The 22,928-nt window shown below is 42.4% G+C and overlaps 1 protein-coding gene across 1 annotated transcript in view; it reads right to left on the bottom strand.

The window, feature by feature from the left end:
- Positions 1–1,698: 1,698 nt before the first annotated feature.
- LOC129341508 (protein HIRA) overlaps positions 1,699–22,928 on the bottom strand; it is a 61,405-nt gene continuing 40,175 nt past the window's right edge. Inside the window, exons 16-25 of the mRNA XM_054996745.1 lie at positions 22,384–22,585; positions 21,197–21,298; positions 20,802–20,950; positions 19,280–19,441; positions 17,195–17,253; positions 10,296–10,401; positions 8,462–8,584; positions 7,249–7,412; positions 4,647–4,735; positions 1,699–2,700 (exon numbers count right to left, since the gene is read on the bottom strand). Coding sequence (XP_054852720.1) covers positions 2,584–2,700; positions 4,647–4,735; positions 7,249–7,412; positions 8,462–8,584; positions 10,296–10,401; positions 17,195–17,253; positions 19,280–19,441; positions 20,802–20,950; positions 21,197–21,298; positions 22,384–22,585 — 1,273 coding nt within the window. The 3' untranslated portion in view covers positions 1,699–2,583. The remainder of the gene's footprint in view (positions 2,701–4,646; positions 4,736–7,248; positions 7,413–8,461; positions 8,585–10,295; positions 10,402–17,194; positions 17,254–19,279; positions 19,442–20,801; positions 20,951–21,196; positions 21,299–22,383; positions 22,586–22,928) is intronic.

A 22,928-nucleotide genomic window follows, 5' to 3' on the forward strand; every position in this document is an offset into this window, starting at 1 on the left:
GCATCTAACTAATGGTTTTAGTCAGATGCAACTCTAAGGATTTCACTGCGGGTATCCCTCTCCATTTGGTAGAGATGTTACAAACATGTTAACATTTGCAATCAGCGGACCAAAGGTGTGAGACATGGCATTTTTAAATACTAGCATAATATAACTTACAGGCATATCTGATACATAATTCAGATTTCTAGAGCAATATTTGCATTTTCTTGGTGCTCCCTCTTCCTGCGTTCCTACTGCTTCACAAATCTTATGTGACTTCTGTGTTTGGGATGATGTGATAAACTTAGTATAGTGTGTATTCCATCTGTTTCCTGCTTCTCAGACCATCACCCTCCCCAAATGGCTCAAGTTGAGAGACAGAAGGCGCCCTTCAGTCTTAGAAATTAAAGGGTAAGAGAGACAAAGGAATGGCATTTATATGAGAAGAGGAAAAAGCTCAGTCTGGCAACTGAGTTTTCATACCCAGTTGGGTCCAAGCTGATCCTCCCTTGCTGGAGGCCTTCCTGGAAGGGAAGTGGTGCAATCTTAACAGTGGTCTTTCAACATCTGGCCAGTGGTGTAAGCCCTTCTTCTCAGTCTCTAGGCAACTACTGGTTGAGCAGAGCAAGAGTGGTGTAATAACAGTGTTGGGCTATGATCTGGGAGATCCAGGTTCAAATTCCCCCTCTGCTGTGGAAGCCTGCTGGGGGATCTAGGGCCAGTCACACCCTCTCAGTCTAACCTACCTCACAGGGTAGTTTGAGGATAAAATGGAGGAGGAGGATGATATAAACTGCTTCAGTTCCCCATTGCAGAGAAAGACAGGGTATAAATGAAGTAAATAAGCTGCTTTTTCTGGGGAGGGGGGGAAGTATGCTGTCTCTAGCCAAGTCATGCACAGCATAGTGGCATCAAATGTTTGAAGCTTGCTTCTGCCACAAGTTCATTAAGTGGCCCCTCAGCAAGCCCACACTCATTCTCATCCCTCTATCAGCATCAGCAATCTAATAATAGACACTTATCTCTGGTATGCATGTGTGCTTGATGGTAGAGTGCCACCAAGTCACAGCTGACTTACAGTGACCCCTGCTTAGATTTTCAGGGCAAGAAACTAACAAAGGTGGTTTGCCATTGTGTCCCTCTGCATGCAAGGCAGAGGTCTCCCATCCAATTACTAACCAAGGTCAACCCTGCTTAGCTTCCGAGATTTGACAAGATCAAGTTTGCCTGGGCTATCCAGGTCAGAGCATGCATGTGTGCTTACAAGACAGCACAGGTAAAGTTCATTGGACACTAAAAATAAGTATTGTGTAAATGAAAAGTGAGGTGGTGAAGTAATTATCAGGGCAGGACTTTGATGGAAAGAGCTGGGTTTGAACAGCTGTTCAGCCATTAGGCTCATCAAGCAGACATGCCCCCAACCCCAGCTAGTCACACTCTCTCAGCCTAGCCTGCTTCACAGGATCGTTGCAGGGATAAAGTTTTGGGGGGAAACCCTAGACATACCACCCCTTGCACTCCTATGCCAAAGGGTTGGATTGAAAAAGAAAAACCTGCAATAAATGTAGGCAAGGGAGATCTTTTAAAAGCAGAGACAGAGAAATGCCTTGAAAAGGAAAGGCTGAATGCCGTTTGTGTTTTAACAGGCTGTGGCATGTATGGGTTTAATGCTACCACAAGCAGCACAAGAACATCCACTTTGTTCTTAGATCAATGCAATGTTCATTTATTATTTGTACTTTACAAAAAGCCCCCCTCCTCCCCCAAAAAATCCCTTTCAGCTACCTCCCCGCCCCTTTTCTCCAAATGCCTTTTACAAACAGTTAAAAATTAAAAACCAGAAGACATTAATTTTGGTACAATTCTTCAGCAACAATAGCTGTCATAATTAACAAATCTTTTTTTAAATTTCATACAACTAGGTGGCTTGTAAGGGAGAAAAAAAATCTGGTTATTATTGGCCAAATAAAATTCCATATTACAAGTTAGTAAATTCTAGTACAAAAATAGTCCATGTGATAGAACAGCCTGCACTTTATTTATTTTAGTGTATTCACAGTTAAGAGTCTGTTGGCTGCATAATTCTTTACGTGTACTTTTAAATGAAGTTTTCTTTCATGGGGGGGCTCTTCCTCATAACCCAAATGTAGGACAGAGCCTCAATGAATCTTTAAGCAACGCACCCTGGCAAAAGGGCTAGCAGGTTGTTGAATTTATTCTCTTGTACTGTGCTTTTTTTCCAACGGATAGCTCCAAAATCCAAACAGCTCCCCAATAGTCACTTTAATAGTTCTCACAATGAGATCCAGATGCAAAAGGATTCTGAAAGGACATCTCCGCAACTTTACACAGAACCACAGGTCACAGATGCAATACTCAGACTGCATTTGGAGAACATGACCAGTCCATCCCATTTCCATGTATTTCTTTCATGACCTTTTAAAAACCTACAGTATTTTGCGCATTACGTCGTCTTGGGCCTGTTGTTGTACTGCATCTCCCAGGATTGTTCCAGTCCATTCAGCGGCCCCTCCACTTCCGGCTTGTTAGTAAAGCCACTCTGCCGGTTTTTCTTAGGTCAGATAAACACTGAGGAAGAAATTATTTGTCTCTCAATATGTCCAACTGCTCTTGGTATTCTGTGAAAAGCCGCTGGAAACGAAGGTTTTGTCCAATGACTGGAAGCAATTCCTTGAGTAGCTCTCGCTTTTGTAAACCCTGCATGAAAGAAAAAAGAAAAATTAAGTCCTCACTGTGTGTTACATCACAACATCACAACTCAACTCCCTGAAAGAAACCAACAGTCATGTGTGTGTGTGTGTGTGTGTGTGTGTGTGAGAGAGAGAGAGAGAGAGAGAGAGAGAGAGAGAGAGAGAGAGAGACGTACCTGTCTACGAAAGCCATACATCTACGTGCCTAGCCTGAGCACTTTGGTTCAGGCTCATATGAGCACTTTGGTTCAGGCTCATATGAGCACTTTGGTTCAGGCTCATAAGTTCTCACAGGCCCAGTTCTGGCTTGCCACCCTGAGAATGGAATGAGCAGGCTCCTTAATTAATTGCACCTGCAGCCTGTTATTGCAGAGCAAGATGTCCTTGGGTGGAAGGGAGTCTCAGCTCCGGTTGCCCTCCCCACTTTCTCAGGCTTAGCAACGCTGATATTGAAATGAGCCTTGATTGGCTGACAGTCCTTAAAAAGATGGCTCCTCTCAGCAGCTCAGGTTTCTCTCAGCTCTCAATTCTATTGCAACCATTATTCCATCAGCATGTCAGAGACTTTGTTCCATGTCAGGCCCTACAATGACCAGAGCTGCCTGGCATGGTTTTGGACTTTGTTTGCGAGTATGAGCAACCTGGAAGCTACTTCAGAGAATGCAAGTTTGCAAGCTTTAGGTCTAGTTAGATAGTTTTGGCCAGAATTAGGTACGTCGTTGTTATTTTATTGCCTTTTGCTTGTGCCTTCTAGAGTGGTTCCTGCCCTGCATACACTCTCCTGAATTAATAAACAACACTTATATTTAAGCCTGTGTCTGGAGTTTCTGACGCTTGTGTGCAAATTCTCTCAGAATGAACCCAGAGACTGGGAAGTCTCAACAAATTAAAGGACCTCAACCCTCCGGAGGGCTGCTAGGGGTCTCGAGTGGCTGTGTTCAGCGCTTGGGAATGGTGGCCAGGGGGCTGAACCTTTACACAGCACCATCAAGTCGTTGCCAACTTATGGCGACCCCTATGAATTAATGATCTCCAAAACATCCTATAATTGACAGCCTTTCTCAGTTTTTGCAAACTGAAGGCCCTCTCGCTGCACCTTAAGGACTATCTTGCTTTTATTCTAACTTAAGCTTTCATGGACTAGAATCCACTTCAGATGCACAAGGAGGGTACTCACTTGGCCGGCACCCATGCACAATGTTACGGAGAAAACAACTGTCAACAGCTGCATCAGCGGACCATGAAATGCAAGACAGCCAGTGTAGCGTACTGTTTAACATGTCTGACTAGAACCTGGGTATCCTGGGTTCAAATCTGCAGTAAACCATGAAGCTTTGTGGGGTGACCTGCAGCTGGCCACTCTCTTTCCCAGCCTAACCTATATCACAAGGAGGGAGAATGATGCCCACCGTGCTGAGCTCCTTGGAGGAAAGTGGTGATAAAAAAAATCCATTGTACAGAAACAGGAAATACAGTGTCTACAAGCATTTAATGAGCAATTTGTTATGCTGGATGTGCATGGCACTGACCTCATTCTCTCTCCATATCAGTTTCTGACAAATGTGTGACTGCATGGAGAGAAATACTGTGGCACACAAGGACAGTCTGCAGCAATTCTCATTATTTATTTGAGAAGCTCTGAAAAGTGCCTAGGGTTTCAACAAAAACGGATTTGAACAAGAATCTGGCCCCAGAACCGTTCCAATGGCAGATTTTTCTGAGAAAAAAAGGTCAGCATTCTCAAGCAGCTTCCAAAACTGCCAAAGCTTCCAAATTTTTAAAACTGTTTTTGGAATAGTTTTAAGAGTAAGTTACTTTTTAAGAGTAAGTTTACTGAAGTCCACGAGAAAAGTTCCTTGAAACTTGATCAGCCATTTCCTTTTTGCATTATGTTCAAAAGATGCACGGGGTTTGATTTCATTGAATCTGAAGAAAACAGCAGCAGCAGCTTACCACGACAGTTGATTCCCACTGGCTGCCAGGTGAGCAATGGACTGGACCCAATAAATCCTTGCATAATTCCCGTAATCGATATTCAAACCCTACGTAACATAGGAAGAGAAAGTATATTCCATAAGTTATCAAACTAAATCCTCTGCATAACTCACAATGAAGAATTCACTGCTGAACCACCTGTTTTGAGATATATAGAAATAAAGACGCTACAATGAGTAAGAGTTCAGGCAATGAGAGAATTATGAGGAGACTGCAGAATTTTTTCTTAATGTGTGAATTCTCTTACCTTCTTGTTTGGTAAATCCATAGTTGGGGTGCTACCCCCCTCCAGCCAATAAAAGGAACACTTTTTGAGGAAGAGTAGCCCTGGGCTAGAATTAGAATACATCTTTCCCTCTTCCCGTCCCCTGCTGTCCTAGCAATAGCAGAGCTCAGCAAACCTTGAACCCTACACTGAAAGGGTCCAAATCCCAACTGCGAGCTAAATCTTTACTACTGACCTTCCGCATCAATAAAAATGATTCTCAAAGAAGAACAAATTCTCTGTAAGAGGTCCATAACCTAGGATGCAAAACGTCCCCACGGACAGAAAAGGACATAACACTGCTTGAATCATTAAGAACCTTAAGGGATTGTTCTTCTCAAAGGCTAAGTTACCGCCCCACATACTCTCACTGAAGACCTTGGATTGGATTCAGGCCATGGCCACATGCATGCTTCTGTCCCCCCAAATTATTGCTTATTTCATTTATACTTTCTTGCTAAGAAGCCAAGGTGGATCACAAAACATAAAAATCAATTCAAACAACAGTAAAGACTGCCATTAAATAATGCAGTGGGATCCGGATTACAGAACTGAGAAACAATACAAATAAAAAAATGACATACCGTAATGCAGAAAGTGGGTTACAAAGGTAGAAGACAACGCAGCTGAGGCAAGGTGATACATAAAATAAATACTGCAATGGACTAGGATCAGACCCCTTACAAAAGGGACCACTTGAGCTTTTCCACTGTACTACAGTTCTAATGGCTTTATAAAAATGACTGGAGCACACTTTAATTCCATATGTGAAGGGCGTTGTGAGATGCTTTCGTGCTTCACCTACAACTGAGTTCAGCCATAATGCCAACCTGTAGTTTGGCACTTCAACGAATGATCCTCGGACTCACTGGCCATATAAATAGTACTTCACATTTATCTAGCCCTGTTTGTTTCCAAAGAAAGATTTACATACACTGCATACACTGAAGCATCTAAATTGCACTGGGCATTAGAGTACGCTTGACCAATTTCCTTGAATGTGCCAAAGCTAGAACTCTGCCTTGAGGAGCTTCGATTGAACTCCAAAGAACGTCACGGGTGGGATTGTTTCCCACACCCAGGAGTCTGTAGTGGCACCCCCAGGCAGAAACGAACAACCAAAGGCAATTGCCAACCCTAGATGGAAGAGCTAGGAACATACACGTAGGAAAGGCAAGTAGAAATTTCTTAATTGTCTCTTTATAGAAAAATGTCTCCTTTCTCTTGAGGGACTGGAGTTAACAGCTACAAGAGAACCCATTCGAAGTGGTTTTGTTTTCCTGGTTGGAGCATTTATGTCAATTGTTAGATCCAAACCTTACGTTTACTTCGCAACTGGGCCAGTTATGAGACCGTGTCATTCTCAACATTCAAGTATCTGATGTTTTATTTAACCTTAACCACCAACTTCTGAGAAATACAGTGCTTCGTGAGTTTTGGGCTCCAAGCGCTAGAAGCCGGTACTGACTTTGCTAACTATTCTTCCTGCTGAAGGAGGGATGCCCTAACTGAGCTGGCCAAGTTAACTTCTGAAATAATGCTGGGCATGCTCAGATGAGAGCCGACATGCAGGAACCATTAGGGGGGTCTGACTCGAAGCTGGGAGGCCCAAGTTCAAATCCCCTCTGCCATGAAGCTCCCCTTGAGCTTGCCACCCGCTTGGTCTAGCCTACCTGACTCGGTTGTGGTGCCGAGGCACAACTGAGAACCACCGACACCACCTTACTCAAAGGAAGAGCAGAGCAAAAAAGGAAAACCCTCCACTGCAGGAATGTCATGGATGAGTTTGGGAAGTGACCTCTACTAGGGATAATTTCCAGTCCTTCAATCCCTGCCCTGCTTCATTACGTTGTTTTACTAGGAATCTTTGCTGTGAGACAAAAACGTTACTGTATTTTGTAATCCGCTTGATGACTGACTTAATAGCTTTGTTTTACTAGGAATCTTTGGCATTAGATTCAAATGCTATCATTCAAACGTTACCATATTTTGGAATCAGCGTACTAAATGACTGGCTCTATCGTACTTGTAATTGCCTGGAGTCCCAGTGAGAAAGGCAGACTATAAATGAAAATTAATAAAATAAAATACATAAACTCTTTTGAGGAAGACTGGCGGCCAGTTGGGATGCTGACTAGGGGATTAATGACTAATCTTTAAGAGAGCTCCCCTTCCCCAGTTTGAAAACGGAAGACCACCACCCCACACACACACACCACCCCCAAAACATGCTACTGTACATGCTACTGTGTTTCCTATTACAATACACTGAAGAACAAAAAAAGCAAGCCTCACCTTCGTTAACTAGATACCGTGCATAGATAAGGAGCCAATGGCGGTATTCAAGACTTGACTGTAACGTAAGGGCAGCCGCTACCTGACTCTCCAAGTATGCTAGGGTCGTTTCCTGCTGTACTAAATGAGGCATGGAGCACAATCTTGCAGCTTGCCTCCCGGAACTGCAACAAAACAGCAAAAATGGGAAGACTGTCAGGCATGGCCAAGCAGCTGATCCAAGTGTGTGCCTGCACAGAATTTATGGCATCAATTTGTTTCACAGTGACGTAAGCTTTTATAGACCTTTGACAGGAGGCAACAATGAAAGACGACCAACGGTTTCGGAGATTTGGTATTATATGGGGGGGGAAGCAAATGCTCCAACTTTGATGCAAGCCCAGGTCACAGTACTGGACATACCCTATTCTTTCCAGCACTTATCGAAACAGAAAGTCTGTATAAATTACTTAAGAAAGTATTTATCAACTAACTGGAAAGTTTAAAAAAAATTAAACCATATCATCGTCATGCAGACTGTTAAAGGAATGCTCAAAGCCCCAAGGCTGTTCAAAAAGGCTGAGATGCTTTGCCCAGATGAGAGCTCCCTGCCCCAAACAGGTTACAATCTAAACATCTGACACAAGGAGGGAGACCAGGATTAATAGGGAAAGAAATGCATTAATTCTAATGACACCTTAGGTTTAACTTGAGTAGGGAAAGGGTTGTAAACCCAAGGATTTGGGCAGGGTGCTGGTTTTGAGGCGGCACTGGAAGGAAGCATCCTGTGGTGTCACACAGGAATTTGGGGAGGCAGGCATATGGGGTCACAAGGGGGGGGGACTAAGTTAGTGGAAGCTGAACATAATATTTTTTGCTCGGACAGGATCACCTCCGTGACCTCAGCCCGACCAGAAAGATGAGGATTTCCAGTCCAGATTAACGGCAGCTGCTATCCATGCAGCAGGATACGAGGCTAAGCTGCGGCTGATACTCTCCCCTGCTGTACTAAATGAGGCAGACCCATATTCTCAGACTCAGAAAGGGGAACCAAAGGCTTCCAGGCAGGAGCCCTGATTTTCATCCCAGGAAGGATGTATGAACCTAATCGAAAGAAAGAACCTGCAGATACGAAGAATTCAGTGAGCGAAGTGGGAGGAGGAAAACAACAACAACAACAACAACAACACACTGCAGGAGCTGTTAAAGGAAGAGAAAAAGCTGGAGCCCATACTTGGATGTCCTCCCCTGTATTATGGCTAAAGGTCCTGAACACAGCATTGCCTCCTGGGATGGTAAACTGTTCCTGAAGTCTGCACATTGGGCTAGAGTCTCCTGCTTGTCAGAGACAAGGTTCCTGGAAAGACACCAAGCAGTAAGAGCAGGATCAATTGCAAATCAACACCACTGCCGACTTTCATTTATACGTCTTCCTCCATCCGGTGAAGTTCCAAATGTATTGGATGCTGAACATCACTTGAAATCCATGCTGCTGGACACACTGACGTGGTTCCGTCTCAGCAACAAACCATAGTTTACTTCTGTTTGAACAGAAAACCGGTACATTATATATGTACTGTTTTCAAAGCTGATTTTTAATGTCTTTTTAATTGCTTGCCACTTGAGGGCTCTAACTGGGCAGAAAGGTGGGCCACAAACTTTTTAAATTAATAAGGCAAAATTTAATGATGCAAAATTCAAATGCAACCAAGGATGTTCAGTGACCATTCATCTGCTACTTATCCTGTAATGAACAAGGAGTTGCATGTTTTAGTAAGAAAGAGAACACCGATACCATCTAAGAAACCAAATTCTTAGCACCGAAGTAGAAGTGACGGTGGCAGTTTTGGCTCTTGAAAAGCCACCGGCGGTGGGGGGTGGGGGGAAGATAAGCAAGAATGCCTCGTCCTGCCATGCTGCAGGCCCTTGCAACATTTTTAAATCAACTGTTAGGTTTTAAACTTAATGCAGGTCAGACCTGGGGATACTGCCATGTCTAGTCTGACCCTTATTCAGCTGAAAGGGGTGGAGGGAAGACTGTGGCAAAGTTCTTAACGAATTCCAATTTCACTTTTTCACACTCGAGTCTCTCTGACTACTTTTGGTGGAAAATCATTTTCAGATCAGCAACAGAATCTTGGGAAGTTGAATAATTTTCCTCAAAGGTTTCAAATATTGCCATTTTTAATGTCAAGTAAAAAAAATGTTTCCAAATTCTGATTTAATACTGGCTTTGGATCCTGTTTTTTGGGAAAATAAAACTTTGTTTGTCATTTTGGACATAATGGCAAAATCAGGTGTGCTGTGAAAGAAGCATATATCACTGTACGTGAAAGTGGGGAAGAGAGGGCGCTCTTCCCAGCCTCAGGCAGGCCGGTTTCCCATAGTGGCAAAGAAGCAAATTAATGTTTTAAGTCATTGGGTAGCACATTGGAAAGCAATAGGCTTCAAATTTAAAGCTATACACTCTATGGTCCATTTATCGTAGAGCAAGCTCATTAAAGTCAAAATGACTGCTCAGAGGTGGGTAGATGGGGACAGAAGTCAGCGTATGGACAACTGCAATACGTCTTCCATGACAAACATTCAAAAAGGCAGGGCTTTTTTTCTGGGAAAAGAGGTGGTTGAACTCAGTGGGTTGCCAGCACAGGGGGCAACTCTTGGCGGGAGGTGGTGCCCCGGTACCACATGTGTGCGCACAAAGTCCTCGCATGCTCCCAGGGCCAATGACGTCACTTTGGGTCAGCTGGAACAAGGGGGGGGGGAGTTTTTAAAAGTTTAAGTCACCCTCAGTGAAAATGGCAACATGGCTGGTGGCTCCACCCCCTGATCTCCAGACAGAGGGGAGTTTAGATTGCCCTCCACACCACTCCAGCAGCGTGGAGGGCAATCTCAACTCCCCTCTGTCTGGAGATCAGGGGGCGGGGCCATCAGCCATGTGACCATTTTCAAGAGGTTCCGGAACTCCGTTCCACCGCATTCCAGCTGAAAAAAAAACCTGCAAAAAGGATGAAAGAACTAGCAAAAACTAGGTCTGATACCACTTGGCTTAAAAATTTGGCACTTACCAGGAGGAAAGAGAAGGGTTAAAGCAATATGCTTTTCCATCAGACATGTTCATTATCGGGATGCCATGCTGCGTCAATAAGATTTGAGACACAGTGGTTTCACTGCCTTAAAAAGCAGAAGAAAAGACAACAAAGTGAAACCAGAAAGATTAAACTCCTTGCAGCAAAATCAGGCCGATGTAGCTAAGTGACAGAGCACAAATTTTGCATCTCTGAGGTCCCATGTTTTTTTTTTTTTGAAAAGTTTTTTATTGGGTTAGAACATTATTATTTTTACATTACATTCAATTTTCCCCTAATTTTTCGTTTCTAACCCCCTCCCTTTCCCCCCCTTTTGTTGACTTCCAACAGCTTTCCCACCCTCTGTCCCTTTTCCCTTACTTCTATAAAATTCATCTGTCTAAAACAAATATACATTCTCCATTATATTAAGCAGTACATCTTTAACTCCTTTACTTATTATACACCCAAACTATACGTCTTTAGATAAACAATTTATCCCATTTTCCAGTTTTGAATATTTCTATATATCATAAACCTATACATCGTGAACCATAAAAATTTCCCACATTTAAATCAAACAATTTGATTTGTTCTCTATGTATTACTCATTTCATCTTTTTATGGTAATTCTATATAACTCCTCAGATACTCAATCAATTTAACTCTTCTGTACATTCAGTTTGGTGCATATAAATCTTGTCAAAGAAAGAAAATATTGTTAATTACTCAATCCTCATGTTTAAACCTTATCATTAATTATTCTCTATCAGTTAACCTATACATATCTATATATATCTCAATCAATTAATCTAACTGCTTATAAATTCACATTTCTCTTCCTCCCCCGGTAAAGTCACCCCTCTCTTTTATACTTTTATTATACTTCAGTAGTTCTCAAACTGCCACAGTTTTCCTCCCACCTCCCATTTCTTCTCCAGATATTGTTTCAGCTTCTCCCAGTCTGTGTTAAACTGCCCTGAGTCCAGATCTCTCAGTTTTCTTGTCATCTTGTCCATTTCAGCCATATACAGCAATTTGTAGATCCAATCTTCAATAGTTGGCACTTCTTGTACTTTCCATTTCTGCGCATACAAAAGTCTAGCTGCTGCAGTCATATAAAAAATCAACGTCCTATGATGGGCTGGAATTCCCTCCATTCCCAAGTTTAGCAGCAGGAGTTCTGGGTTCTTATTAATTTGAAACTGTAAAATTTCACTCATTTCTCTTATTATTTCCCCCCAGAACTGCCTAGCTACCGCACACGACCACCACATATGATAGAGGGAGCCCTCATGTTTCTTACATTTCCAGCATTTATTAGAAGTATTCAAGTTCCCTAGCGCAATCTTCTTTGGTGTCATGTACCAACGATAGATCATTTTGAAAATGTTCTCTTTAATATTGATACATGTCGTTGTCTTCATTGTAATTTTCCACAAGTATTCCCATGCCTCCATTGTTATTTCTTTATTGAAATTTATAGCCCATTTCACCATCTGTGTTTTAACTATCTCATCCTCAGTATACCATTTCAACAGTACTTGGTATACCTTGGATATTCTTTTCTTGTCTTCTTTAAGAAGGGTCTGCTCTAGTTCCGAGTTCTCTGTTCGTATGCCCCCTTTTGCAGAGTCCGAATTGTATAAATCTCTAATCTGTCTGTACTGGAACCAATCGTAGTTAGGTGATAGTTCCTCTTGCGTCTTTATTCTAAGTTTAGATACTTCAATTTTAGTTATTTCTTTGTATGTTAAACATTGTTGTTCATTATCAACAGCTCTCGGATCTATCACCTCGTATGGAACCACCCACAAGGGGGTTCCTTCTTGTAAGTGAATTCTGTACTTCTTCCAGATTGTATATAAACTTCTCCTTACAAAATGATGTAGGAACATCGAGTTGACCTTTACTTTGTCGTGCCATAGGTATGCGTGCCATCCAAAAAATTTTTTATATCCCTCTAGGGCTAATAGTTTCTTATTCTTTAACGTCATCCACTCTTTTAACCAAACTAGGCAGATTGCATCATGATAAAGTCTCAAGTTGGGCAGTTGCATTCCGCCTCTTTCCTTTGCATCTTGTAGAACTTTTACTTTCACTCGAGGCTTCTTGCCTGCCCAAACAAAATCTGATATTTTCCTCTGCCATTTTTCAAATTGTTTAGAGTCTCTAATGATTGGTATTGTCTGTAGCAAAAACATTACTCTTGGTAACACATTCATCTTAACTGCTGCAATCCTGCCCAACCATGACAGATTCAGTCTATTCCATTTGATCAAGTCTCTCTCTATCTGAGTCCATAATTTTTCATAATTATTCTTGAACAAATCTATATTTTTTGCAGTCAGCTCAACTCCCAAATATTTCACCTTACTAGTTACTTCACAGTCCGTTGTTTCCATTAACAATTGTTGTTTCTGCTTAGTCATGTTTTTGCATAATATCTTTGACTTCTTTTTGTTAATGAAGAAACCTGCCAAGTCACCAAACTCCTTGATCTTATCTATCACTTTTGGCATGTTCTCCAATGGATCTTCTACAATTAACATTATGTCATCAGCAAATGCTCTAACCTTGTATGAATAGTCCTTTATTTTCATTCCTCGTATTTCCTCATCTTGTCGTATTTGTATCATCAGAATCTCCAATACTAAAATGAACAACAATGGAGATAACGGGCAACCTTGTCTTGTTCCTTTACTAATCGTCAATTTCTTGGTCAATTCATCATTCACTACAATTGCTGCAGTCTGGTCTCTATAGATTTCTTTAATTGCTCTGATGAATCTTTCTCCCAGTTGTAGCTTTTCCATAGTGGCAAACAAAAAGTCCCAGTTTAAATTGTCAAACGCTTTTTCAGCGTCTACAAAGAAGAAACCAACCTCTTTATCACAACGCTTATCATAGTATTCAATAGCATTGATCACTGTCCTTAAATTGTCTCTTATTTGTCTGTCTGGCAAAAAGCCTGCTTGTTCTTCCTCTATGACTTCCGAGAGCCACCCCTTCAGTCTCTCCGCCAATATCTTCGCAAAAATTTTATAATCATTATTAAGTAGTGATATAGGTCTGTAATTTTTCACGTTAGTCAAATCTTGGCCCTCTTTAGGGATCAATGATATATTCGCTTCGCTCCAAGTGTCCGGAATTCTTTGATCCCTAAAAACTCCATTCATCACCTCTTTTAGGAATGGTGCCAGTTCATTGGCCATTGTCTTATAAAATTTAGCCGTAAGTCCATCTGGCCCTGGCGCCTTTCCTAGATTTGCGGATTGTATTGCCTTACTTATTTCCTCATCGGTTACTTCACTATTCAACTTATTTCTCCAAGCTTCCGAGATCTCTGGAAGTTTAGTTTTCTCCAAATATGATGCTATTGATTCTTTGGTTACTTCTTTTTTATTATACAGCTTAGCATAAAATTTATAAAAGGCTCTACTAATGGTAGTCTGTTCCAGATACGTTTTATTTTCTTCACAGATTTTATTTATTATTTTCTTTTCCCTTTTCTTCTTCAATTGCCATGCCAAATATTTCCCAGGTTTATTAGCACCCTCAAAAGCTTTTTGATTCAGTCTTTTAAGGTTCCACTCCAATTCTTTATTACTCATTGCTGTTAACTGTTCTTGAAGAATTTTGATTTCCTGATATATTTTCTTTTTCCCTGGTCTCTTTTTTAACTGTGCTTCTTTGGCCTTTATTTTCTCCTCAATCTCTTGTCTTTTCTCCTCTTTCTTTTTCCTTGCTCTGCCATTTAAGTCCATTAGTATGCCCCTTACAACCGCCTTGTAAGCATCCCAAACTTTATTGGTTGGTACTTCTTTATTCACGTTGTATTGTATAAAAAACTTTGTCTCTCTTCTCAATATTTCCATATTCTCACTTTCCTGTAACAAGTCCTCATTTATTCTCCAGGCTTTCCTTTTCCTCCTTTTTCCAAATTTCCACATAATTGGATTGTGATCTGAGCCTACCATCGGCATTATTTCTACCTCCTTAGTCCATAACGCGAAGTCCTTTGAGGCCCAGATCATATCAATTCTTGATAATGTAAGATGCCTTGCAGAATAAAAAGTAAACTGTTTGGTTTTAGGATATTCTCTCCTCCATACGTCTTCGAGAGTCTCTTGTTGAATCAACTCAAAAAAAAGCTTTGGCAATAGTCCTCTTTTCTTTTGTGCTGTTATAGTCTTTTTCTCTAGTTCCAAATCTGTCACTCCATTGAAATCTCCAGCAAGAATTATCTGGTCATATACAAGATCGTCTAAATGCTTCCTTAAATCCTCAAAGAAGCTTTCCTTTGCACCGTTAGGTGCATAAAGTCCGACTACCAACACTCTCTTTAAATTCCAATTACATTCCACTGCTACAAATCTAGCTTCCACATCTCTCATAACAAATTTTGGCTGCAGCTCCTCTTTTATGTACAACACCACTCCTCTTTTTTTCTTGTTAGAGGCCGCTACAAATTCTTTGCCCAATTTTCCAGATTTTAAATATTTTACATCCTGTTTTCTAATATGGGTCTCCTGCAAACAAACAATATCACATTTTTGTTTTAGTAGCCAATGAAAAATATTTTTCCTCTTATTCGGTGAGTTTAGTCCATTTACATTCCAAGATAATACTTTACACTCCATATTCATGGTTTTGTTGGTAAGTCTTTTTCATTGTCCTTGATAAATCTCTCCATCTCCCGCTCAGATCTGATGCGTTTTTTTGCCCCTCCAAACTCAAAGGACACTCCTTCCGGTAACTCCCATCTGTACCTGATATTCATGTCCTTCAAAGTCTGAATTAGCACTCTATATTTTTTCCTGTCCAGTAACACTGATCTGGGCAGTTCCTTCATTATGATAATCGTCTTGCCATCAATCTCCAATGGATCTTGAAATTGTTTTGTCACAATCCTCTCTTTCATGTTTCTAGTTGTAAACTGCACAATCACATCCCTTGGTAGTTTCCTCTGGGTTGCAATTCTCGAGTTCACACGGTACGCCACATCTAGGATAGCCACAATTTCCTCCTCCTCCTTCCCCAGGTAATCAGCCAACACCTCAGTCATCTGTTCTTGCGCTGACTTCCCTTCCACTTCCGGCAGACCACGAAAACGAAGCTGCTTCTCCATGTGTTTAGTTTCTGCAACTGACATCCTCCCCTTCACCAGTCTCATCTCTGTTTGTTGCGTGTCTATTAAATTCTCCATCGCGTCTTCTACTGTTTTAACTCTCTGCTGCGTTCCTTGTAATTCACTACTAATCGTTTCCACGCCTTTTTTCACTTCTGACAGCTCCGACTTTACTGTCTGTGTAACTTCTTTGACCTCTTTAATAAGCTCCAATTTCGTGTCCTTAAGTTCTTTCATCATGTCTATAAGTTTTTTGTCCAAATTTTCTATCGCCGATTGCCACTCTTTTTTCGACATCGTGGGGCTTCCTTTAGCTCGCTCCCACGAATCTGCTCTCTTCCTTAGCTCCGTGGCGTATATTTAAACGTTTTCCTTTTTTTCAAATGTCCCAATCTTTGCCAAAATTAATTTTTTTGTATCCAAAATGTCGGGCGTCTTTTCTCTATGGTTTCTCTATGTTATTGTAATCCAAGATGGCCTACTTCCTCTACCGCTGAAGCCGCGACCCTTCCCCTTTCAAAAATGGCGATTCTCTGCTTCCTGTCCGTCGGCAAGGGCCGCTTCCCTCCAGCCGCTCTATTGTTGTTACGCACTTCCTGTCTCCCGTCTTCCCACAGCAGGTCTCGCGATGGTGTCTTTTTCCCACAGCTCCGAAACCACAGGTATTCAAAACAATAGTCCAATTTTTGCAATAACTTCTTTAAATTTAGTCTCTTTTAAAATACAACTCCTGCCGAGTCTTCGCCTCCTTTTCACTAGTCTGCTGCAGTTTAAAAATCTACTTTCTTTCTTCTCTGTTTTTATCAATCTGTCCCGTTTCAAGAGATAGCGATCTTTACCTTCTCTTCAGCTTTCTCGGGTTGTAATCGCTGTTTCGATCTTAAATTCTCCTCTCGACTTCCCTCCCCGATCGAAGCTTGGGTATGTAGGTCTTATGCCAGCCGAATTGGCCCCAAAACTGCCGCAGAGATTATAGCCGACCCGTCGCAAGGTGGGACCTCAAGGATCAGGGGGGAGACTCCTTGAGTAGAGCCCCCCCTCGTCCGAGATCTAGCTCACCCTAGGGTCTTGAGAGTTCTTTGCCTGCTCCCCACCTGAGAGCAGTCGGCCGCGGGTTATTTTCACCCCTCCGGCCGGTTAAAACGGCAGTCCGGTCAGCTCCGCAAATGGAGCTGCGTTAGACCTCCATGAATCCCAAACCGGAAGTCCTCTGAGGTCCCATGTTTAATGCTTGGCGTCTCCAGTTGTTTGGAAAGACCCTCGGCCTGAGATCATTGCATGCTGCTGTTAGTTAGTAGCAGCACTGGGCCAGGTGCATTGAGAAAGAAAGAAAGAAAGAAAGAAAGAAAGAAAGAAAGAAAGAAAGAAAGAAAGAAAGAAAGAAAGAAAGAAAGAAAGAAAGAAAGAAAGAAAGAAAGAAAGAAAGAAAGAAAGAAAGGCTGAGAAAGACATCTTCTGGAGATTCCAGAGGCCGACTACCAGCCAGAGAAGACGTCACTGAGTTCAATGAGCCCATGGCCTGACATAGCATAAAGCAGCTTTCTTGTAATTCACCGGCTGTGTTCACTAACCAACACATTACTTTCCGCATGCGAAGAATGCTATAAGGAAAGGGTAACCAAGTTTTGGCAATTGACTCACATGAGGTTCAAGAAAAAGGTGTGGCCAGGTTACGTATTTTAACTTTTGGCCATGTACCGTTTTTAGCATATAGCATTTATGCAGCTCTAACTTCATAGGCAGCCCTATTCAGAAGTAATTTCATTACCTGCTAAAATTGTTTGGAGGGATTCATCCTTCACCACGACCGACCGTTTCTGAACGTTCCTGAAAAGGAGAGAAAGGAACAGCAAATAAAGCAGAGGTACTTGTCAGCCCATATTCTTCCCCTTTTACCTTCCCCTTTTCTCTACTGCCTACACGGTGACAAACTTCAGGTTTGAGAGTTCTTCTGGCAGAGGATCTGACTTTGGTGATTGCCCTGTAAAGCATCAAGAACACCGATACTACTAAATAATCACATTTTGAGCCAGTTTGGTGTAGCGGTTAAGTGTGACGGGACTCTAATCTGAAGAGCCAGGTTTGATTCCCCACTCCTCCGCTTGAAGCCCTCTGGGTGACCTTGGGTCAGTCACAGCTCTCCGGAACTCTCTCAGGCCCACCCACCTCACAGGGTGTTTGTTGTGGGGATAACAATAACATACTTTGTAAACCGCTCTGAGTGAGTGTTAAGTTGTCCTGAAGGGGGGGTATATAAATTGAATGTTATTATTATTTGATGTTTTAATTGTACACTACTTCAAATAAGCAAAGACTGAGCACAAGCTTAAAAAATTGCTTTGAAGAAATTATTTCCTTCTGAGAACACCCTCTCACTCTAGAGAAACTTGTAGCATCTACTTTTCTGAGTGAACCTTCAACAAACAAGCAACGGGACCTCTATAAAACGTTGTTGTTTGTTCTTCAATCACCTTGCTGCTCAGTGCCTCGGTGCTCACGGTGGGGAACTCAGTGGAGAGGGTTTGTCTGTGGGAACTAGAGGCCTTGATACAGGGGGTTGGAGCAGGTGACTGCATCCATCTGTGACAGCCTAGTTTGCCGTGGGAAGTGCTCCTACTCTCGAGGATGTCAGTCCCCTTCCAACAACAGGCCGAGAAAGCTGGAGGGCCATAGAAACCACATCCCCAGGCAATGAGCCACTGGCTGTCCATTTCCTCACCATCATTTTTTAAACCGTTATTCTCCGACAAGGGCCCTCTTTTAATGGCAAGGACTATTATCCACCAAAGTTATGATCAAATTCAGATATCACAACCAACTTTTGTCCGCCTGTGATGCATATGATCATGGCTTGTTTGCCATGCTCCATCTTTCCTCCTTGCACCCCTCTTTTGCAAGGTTGAAAGCTTCCTAGTTTGGGAAGCTTTGTCTAAACTTGGCAAGAGTCTGAATGCAGGCGCCTGCTAAATCTGGTGTATGTTTCCTCGCCACAACCCAAAAGTCTAAACTAGGGTGGCAAATGCCCAAATTCCAGTTTGCTGAGGTGTCTGAATTGGGATGTCAGGGTGAACTGCAGCTTGATGAAAGGTTTCCCAAGAGAGAAAGCTTTCAAATCATGCTCCACACAAGAGGATCAGGGAATACATGAGCTCAGCAAACAAGTTATGCTCGTGCCTATAATGAACAAGCAGAGATTTACCTTGAAATCTTAATGAGACTAGAGATGGGCACGAACTGCAAGACGAATTAAAGTTCGTCACGAACTGGGCCAGTTTGTGCTTCGCAAACCAGCGGTTCATGGAAGCCCATTTTCCACAAAATTCTACGAACTGGGTTGCCAGTTTGTGTGGTTTGTGTAAAAGCCCAATATCCCTTCCCATGCTGCTGCAAAGCAGCACAGAAAGGGGCATTTCACCCTCCCCAATCAGCTGCTTCTCAGGGATCTCCCTGCCAAGCACCTGATCCAAGCAATAGGGGGTGAAATGCCCCTTTCCCTGCTGCTGTGAAGCAGTACAGAAAGGGGCATTTCACCCCTGATCAGCTGCTTGTCAGGGATCTCCCCAACAAGCAGCTGATCCAAGGCAGCAGGGGTGAAATGCCCCTTTCTGTGCCGCTTCGCAGCAGCACAGAAATGGATATTTAAACCCCACGAACCATGAACCGGTCCACGAACGGGGACAAGTTTGTGAAAGTTCATGGTTCATGAAACAAGAGGAACCATGAACCACATGGTTCAGTTTTTTCCCCGGTTCGTGCCCCCTCTAACGCAGACACAACAGAATGGTATCAGCTCATTCCACCTTCACTTTGACCAATGCACAGCTTGCCACCAGTCACAAAATTCACCACTTACCAGACCGAGAGAGTCGCTGCGGTCGTTAGAGCCATGATGTAGAAACCTGTACAGTGCAAAGTGGAGATAGGCGAATGCAAGACAATGGGAGGGAGAAGGCGGCGACCACAAGCCGAAAACACTGAAAGGGTCCGCTTTTCACAAGCAACACTCACCACCTCGCTGGAAATGAGAGAGGAAAGTTTTGACTCAAGAGCGGCAACAGGAACTACCAAAGGGCTAAGCACTAATTGATGCATAACTGGGAGACAGGTCCAAGACTTTTGTCTCAGAAAAAGGAAATTATTTTAAATGCCAAATTCAAGATTCTATACATTATGACAGAATGAAGTGGTAAAATTTAGGACAAGTGCTGCATGCTACAGGCAGGTGCTTCCTGATAAGCTAGATCATTACAAGTGGGGAGTATTTTTTTTAGTTTAACATTATTATTTTGCAGGAAAGGGGCTTTCCTAAGCCTTTTCTGTTTCCAAGATAGCTGATCTGCTGAAATTCCAGTAAAACCCGAATATCTAGTGGCTATTATTCTGGTTTCTGCGACCATATGCAATGGGTTTGATGGGTAAACACACATTTGGAATCACAAGAAGGTAGAAAAAGTGGACAGTTGGGAACATTTGTAGTGGAGAAGATGTGGGAGGGAAGAAATGCCACCACTTCCTGCTACAAATGCCCCATCAAAACCCAAAAAGAAGAAAACAACTGCAACAAATGCCAAGATCTAAAAACAAAAAAAACATGCAGAAAAGCAAATATATGCCTATATATGTCCAAACACAACTGAAAAAACCAGAAGTACAAATGAAAAGAAATCAGAAAACCTTTCAACCAAAAAAGAAAAGACTCAATAATATATAATGAAAATGTGTCATATATCTAATACATGTGGTTTGTTTGGTACTCCTCAGTGATCCCTCCTCTCTGTTCAATGTTTTGGTTGTTTTTATTGTTTTTGTATATATTTTAATTGTTTTAATGTGTGTGGGGGGTGTTTTATGGCTGATTTTAATGGTTTTTAAAGAGTGGTTTTATTATGTATGTTATAATTTGTTAGCTGCCCTTATGATTGCAGAAAGGCAGGGTATAAATTGTGAAAAACAACAAATAAAAATAAAATAAATTTTAATCACAGGAGGACACATGGCTTGAAATCTCCCAATATTTGGTGACAGGACCTAGACTCCATGGCAGCTGTTTGGTGGCTAGCTGCACTCCCCACGGCACTGTTTGGTGAGTGCCCTCAGGCTCAACAAGGTTGGGGACCCCTATCCTATACCAATAACCATTACAATCTGAACAGCTCTGGTCCAAAAGTATTCTTGTTCAACTTTTACTTAATATCAATAAGCACACTTATTTCCTCCTGGATCCACTGGACTTCTGCACGAGAGGTGGCCGTTGCAGATGCTGTTCTGGAGCTCTGAGGTTTTTAAGGTTTTTTAATCATTTTAGTGACCTCTAAACAATTTTAATTTGTTTTAACCAAGACTGAACTTTTAGCAATTCTTCGCTTCTCGCTTACCAGCTTCCTGCTGCTGAGAGAATTCGGCTGGTGAGGACCGTTTCCCACTCTCTGCCTTCTCGATTGCACTTTAACCTACTCAGTTTTGAACCTCCCACAGACGTGATTTCATTCTCCACTTCAATGTACATGGAGGGATCTGAGCTTACCTGCAAAAATTAGTTGTCTTAAAATGAAAGTTGATTAAGAAAATAGCAAACGTTACAAGAAAGAGACAGAAAAACACACACACCCCTAAACAGGACAGATTTAAAACTTGGGTCACTAGATATCTAAAATGGTAAGCTGTACATGTAAGAAGAACTGTAAAAACATACCAGCAATAGCTGTCTTAGAAGGAAAAGTAAGTTCGTAAGCTCATGGCTGGTCTATTCCATCAGGTTAGGCCCACTTACTTGCAATGTAAACGATTTCTGAGGGAGCGGGGTTGGCAGTTTAAGTGCTAATGGTGCGCTGTGGCAAGCCCCATCCTTCTCAGAAGCCAGGATAGCAGGGGACTGGAAGACAAACATTCCAACAGCTTTGATAAATAAATCTGCACATGCATTTTGTGTGTCATATTTAAAGTGGCTGTTCCCTATGCAAAACATGAAAGTAGCAGCTTCAGGTCAGCTAAAGACAAAACGGGATCTCCTATGCACTCGGGAGACTCCCATGGTATGCAAAGACTGCAAATTAACAAAAAGAAAAAAGGAGGGATGCCCCCCAAACGAACTGATGAAAACTGAACATGATCCAGCCAGTGTGGAATCTTGAATGTAGCTGAGAGTCCGTTAAAACAGAGGAGCAAAGAAGCATTACCCTGTTCAAGCCCCAAGAGCTTTTGGAAGATGAAATTCTAGAGGAACAGCATTTCCAAATTGTGCCCCTGCTCCAATTCCTTGTGGGCCCCCAACTTGTACCTGTCCTAACGTACAGATTGGCTGACTTACGGCCTGCTTGTTTAATTTTATTGGAAGCCCAATGGTTCCAAGAGCTTCCAAACAAGAGGGCACTGGATCTCTTAAACTGTTACGGCATAAATCATTGTATTAAATGATCTTGAATTTCCAGCATTGCTTAAGAACACAAGAAGGGCTTTGCTGGATTAGACCTAGGCCCACATCATCCAGCACTCTTCTGCAAAAATCTCAGCACCTGCAGGGCATGTGCGAGGCCTGCTGGAAAATGCCCAGGGGACTGCCGTGACCCTGATTGGCATATCCCTGTCTCATTTGACCGACATGCTTGGAAGAGGAACAAAATGAATTCCATGGCACAGGGAAGCCTTAGATTCAGTGCAATGCTATAAACTGTTACTCCATTTTATGCCCATTGAAGGATTAAGTCATGGCTGTGAAAAGGAGAGACCCGGCACCCAGAGAGAGAGAGAGAGAGAGAGAGAGAGAGAGAGAGAGAGAGAGAGAGAGAGAGAGAGAGAGAGAGAGAGAGAGAGAGAAGCTGAAAGACAGAATCCTTTTCCAAACTACTTTGTTCCCACCCTGATTTCTGTCTGCTAACACCTCCCCATAAAGACTACTTCACTTTATTCAGCAAAGAAATAATATATTGCAACAGAGCCAGAGATAATTCACTTATTTACCTGAACTGTTAGAGGGACGGCCATGAGCCTGGAGTCCTTTCGAGGCCTGCCCTTTTTCTTCTTCTCTACGGTTTCAATCTCAAGTTCCAGTTTGCGTTTGGATAGCGAGTGAGACTTCACTGGGATCTTTTCCTCGCTGTCACTGCTGCTCTCCAGGAGATCCCGGGGTTTATTGTCCCTAATTGAGTTCTGCTCCTTTAACCTACGTAAGGAGCAAAGGGTTAGTTCCACAGGTCCCCAGAGTTTTCCAGCTCCCTGAAATCCCCAACAATGTACTCCAGAGCTTAGCATCAAGCATAGTTTTAAATATACTGGGGGGGGGAGGGGGCTTGAAGCTTCTACACAAAGTTGAGAGTGGCTGACCAATTAAAACAGTTAACCAGAACTCAGTGCCACGTACAATAGGAAACGTCCAGGAGTTTGGGATTACTGCTTTCAGTATGAAGAACAAGGGCTGATAAGAGCAATGGCCAGTTGTGGCTGACCTGGGTGTCACTGCTTCCCGTGGGCTTGTTCAGGACCAGTTCTGCCACAGTCAACAGTGG

The sequence above is a fragment of the Eublepharis macularius genome, chromosome 13, assembly GCF_028583425.1.
Source record: "Eublepharis macularius isolate TG4126 chromosome 13, MPM_Emac_v1.0, whole genome shotgun sequence".
NCBI classification, from domain to species: Eukaryota; Metazoa; Chordata; class Lepidosauria; order Squamata; family Eublepharidae; genus Eublepharis; species Eublepharis macularius.